At 39.2% G+C, this 3,417-nt stretch overlaps 1 protein-coding gene across 2 annotated transcripts; it reads right to left on the bottom strand.

The window, feature by feature from the left end:
- Positions 1 to 778: 778 nt before the first annotated feature.
- Positions 779 to 1,565, bottom strand: LOC108967734 (cuticle protein 16.5-like). Of its 2 annotated transcripts, XM_018931335.1 has the most exons (2): positions 1,224 to 1,565; positions 779 to 1,193 (listed from the first exon to the last, which is right to left on the bottom strand). In XM_018931335.1, exons 1-2 carry the CDS (start codon positions 1,481 to 1,483, stop codon positions 839 to 841), a joined length of 615 nt encoding a protein of 204 aa, XP_018786880.1. In that variant the 5' UTR covers positions 1,484 to 1,565; the 3' UTR covers positions 779 to 838. The 2 variants fall into 2 exon arrangements, with proteins under 2 accessions (XP_018786880.1, XP_018786879.1); XM_018931334.1 differs by having other exon boundaries at positions 779 to 1,565.
- Positions 1,566 to 3,417: the final 1,852 nt, after the last annotated feature.

Here is a 3,417-nt window from a genome sequence, read left to right as displayed (position 1 = left end):
GAACTCCTACAATCATTAAAAAGTGTCCCTTGCCGAGAGCATAAAGTTTCATAGGCCTTTTTGGTTCTGAACGGATTGTTCAAGTAAAGTGCAATTTCAATGARGTTACACCACCAGGAAAAGGAACTGAATTAAATGTTAACCGATTATGATCACAATATTTTGGAGATCTGACCTTTTTTAAGGTAGTAAGTTCTACTGTGAAGRGAAGTCTCAGATAACAATACTCCTAGATTCTAGGAGATCACCAACTAGTCATGCCTTAAGGTCAAGTTGATAGTCAGAAGTATTTTGATGGACTTGYAGATCTTCAGCAAAAGGGTTTTTTAATGGACAAAATAAAACAGTTTAATAGATAATAGTTAAAATGGAATCTGTTACCATTATCTATCAAGTCTCCTTTAGCTAAGTGTTATTGTATGAATATCTGAGAAGTTTCTTAAGACCACCCTTTTTTCAACTTAAGGCCCTGCAGATCACGAGTACAGATCCTCTCCTTTAAAAATGTCCAGCTTAAATAAATAGAAGTTCTTCACACGTAAACCTGCTTGCATTCTTTTGCTAACCAAGAGAATCAGTCTTCTTTCATAAAAATCCAGTCGCAATTCCTCTGTCATAAACCACCAACATGGTTATTCCTTCAATTCTCGTAAATCAAACGAAAACAATCACTTAATCTCTACCACAACAACTCCAGAAATACTTAAATACACTTGAAAAATTTAATTCGCATAACAATATATTTTATTCGCAAACTTATTTAACAACAAAAGCAACAAAAATTATATTAATAAAATTATAACTTTTTTCGAACACTCAAGAAGTGTTTGGAAATAATTTACCAACCCCAGTGGGTACCGAAACCATCGAAGCTCATGTGCGAAGCAGTCTCAGCTGGAGAGTAGTGGATGGCTACTGGAGCAGCTTGATGATAAACGGGAGCTGGAGCAGCATAGCTCACAGCCTTAGCAACAGGCACTTCATGATGGTATACTGGAGCTGGAGCAGCGTAAGTGACGGTTTTGGCTGGAGCAGCAACCAGAGCATGGGGATGAGCGGGAGCATAGACAGACTTGGCAACAACAGGTGTGGCGTGTGTATACAAAGCGGCAGCGGCTGCTGGAGCAGCATAGGTCACGGTCTTAGCGACTGGAGCGGCATGAGTGTAGACAGCAGCTGGAGCTGGAGCGGCGAAAACGGTCTTGGTAACGGCAGGTGCAGCATAGGTCACAGTCTTGGCAACGGCGGGTTGGTAGACATTGTTGCTGACGCGTGTGTCCGACTTGTGCACGCTGGAATAGGGAGTCTGGATGGTCTTCGAGTACTGCGAGACGGTGCCATCGAAGGTGCGHACGACATTCTGGTGGCTGGAGGCGACGGCATCCACGGCAGGATTGGCAACATGAGCGTAGGTCACCGGTTGCAGGACACCAGCGCTGGCGACGGCCAAAAGTGCGGAGAGTACGACGAATTTGAAAGCCATTTCTGTTAATTTCTTGTTTATTAATAGCGAATTGAACGAAGTAAAAGATTGAAGTTTTTGCTGTTATGTTTGCAATTGTTTAATCGCTTGTAGACTGATACTGTTTTCAGCAAAATGTGTTGCTTTTATACGTTCGCTAAACAAAAATCATTGCAAATTTAATCTCTTCCGTTTATTTCGGCTTGGAGTGACACGCATTTCGCTTTGAGTTTGTTTCCTTTTTATCATGCATTTTCGAAAATCTGTACGCGCAGGCCTATAATCTAATTGAAATGGCCTTGTCTTTCTTACTATTTACACTAATGGACTATTATATAATATGTATAATGAATTGTTATTTATGTGACAATCAATGTGTTAAATATTTTTTGTTGTTAAATAACTTTTACCCATTTGATGTAAGTCTGAATAATGGATGATATACGGACGTGTATTCTTYGCATAAAAACAAACACTTTAAGTTTACGCCGCTACATTTTCAAGGACTTATGATGTCGTGAAGATCTCTAAAAATTTGTTAAAATTTCCTAAACTCGAAATACTTCTCAGACTATATCTTTGTTTACCTCATATTGCAGAACCTTCAACAACTGAGCCCACCATCAGTCCGACAAATTATTAAAATTTTTCAAAACCTGTTTTAATCCATTATTTAGGTCTCGCACAAGAGATAATTTACTAAACTTCCAAATATGCCTAGTCCATTATTATATAATTTCTTTTAACAGAACCTCCAGCTTAGATCTTAAGAAACTTGATTAAATGTTTCTTAAAATAAACACATATGAAGGGATTTTTTTAGCTAAATATTGTAGTCAAACTTCACCCGATTGAAGTCCTAATGATCCGTTGGATCCAGATACCTCAGTTTACTTATCCAATTGAATAAATATTACTGGGCTAATCTCCAAACTCCGATTAAAAAACACTTATATGGTGAGCTAATTTCATTTTTTTCACTATTTATTATGGGAGTTATGTGAATTATTATCGGCTCTCAACCTCCTTTCGTCAAAGCAGAAACATTCATAATTACCACGAGAAATAACCTCAGAGGACTTTCAGAAGCCATAAAAGAATCTCCTACAAATCGAAACACTATCCACATAATTAAGTTATGTATACACATTTATTTGGATTATGTTATCTTCAAATAACTAAATAATCTCTGAATGGCATAATATATTAATTTCTTTTTCCCTCAGGAGTCGATCTAAGAACACATTCTGAGTAGTCCAACCCTCAATAGGAAGACATGGGTAGCTCTCTTAAGAAATAGCGGCCTCTATGATAACAACGACCTAACATAAGCGCCTGTCTCTTCGACGTTTCAGCGGCGACCATATTCTCTAACTGGAYGAAGGAGACTTTATATTGCAGTGGATGGCGTTAAGAACCCGAAAGTCAATAACTCTAAGGTTTTAGGTGTGACTTTCGACAACCTCTGGTCCTTCACTCCCCACACGACTGCRATTATTGTCAAAGTACAGAGCCGCTAAAAAACCTCAAGTCGCTAGCCGACACCACACRATGACCTGAATACATTGAAACCCAGTCGAGAAAACTACAGCCATATCGGAAAACTACACTCAGGACTAAAACAGGAGACCTCTTGATGCCTCCCATCGCACACCTGCACAGTGAGACCCATATGCTTCCAGTTAAGGAGCATAATGAACCGCTCTCCAAGCAGTTTCTTTTTGTACTTTCGCAGAAATCATATCTCCAGGCACCTGCTTGAAACTGAACCGCCTSCTAGGAGCATCAAGAGGTTCCTTTCAAATTTCGGACACAACTAACTTCAGACATGCACTGACCGTCATTCACAGTGAAGCCATTAAAAAATTCACCGACTCTCTTTCATTGAATGGCGTACTTGGAGTCAAACCACCATCCATTGCAGATGATACTTATCCAGAATCGACGCTGACATA

Source organism: Bactrocera latifrons, unplaced genomic scaffold (assembly GCF_001853355.1).
Source record: "Bactrocera latifrons isolate USDA-ARS-PBARC rearing strain unplaced genomic scaffold, ASM185335v1 scaffold_197, whole genome shotgun sequence".
NCBI lineage: Eukaryota > Metazoa > Arthropoda > Insecta > Diptera > Tephritidae > Bactrocera > Bactrocera latifrons.
The sequence above is the reverse complement of the archived record's forward strand: the minus strand, read 5'-3'. Positions and strand labels throughout refer to the sequence as shown.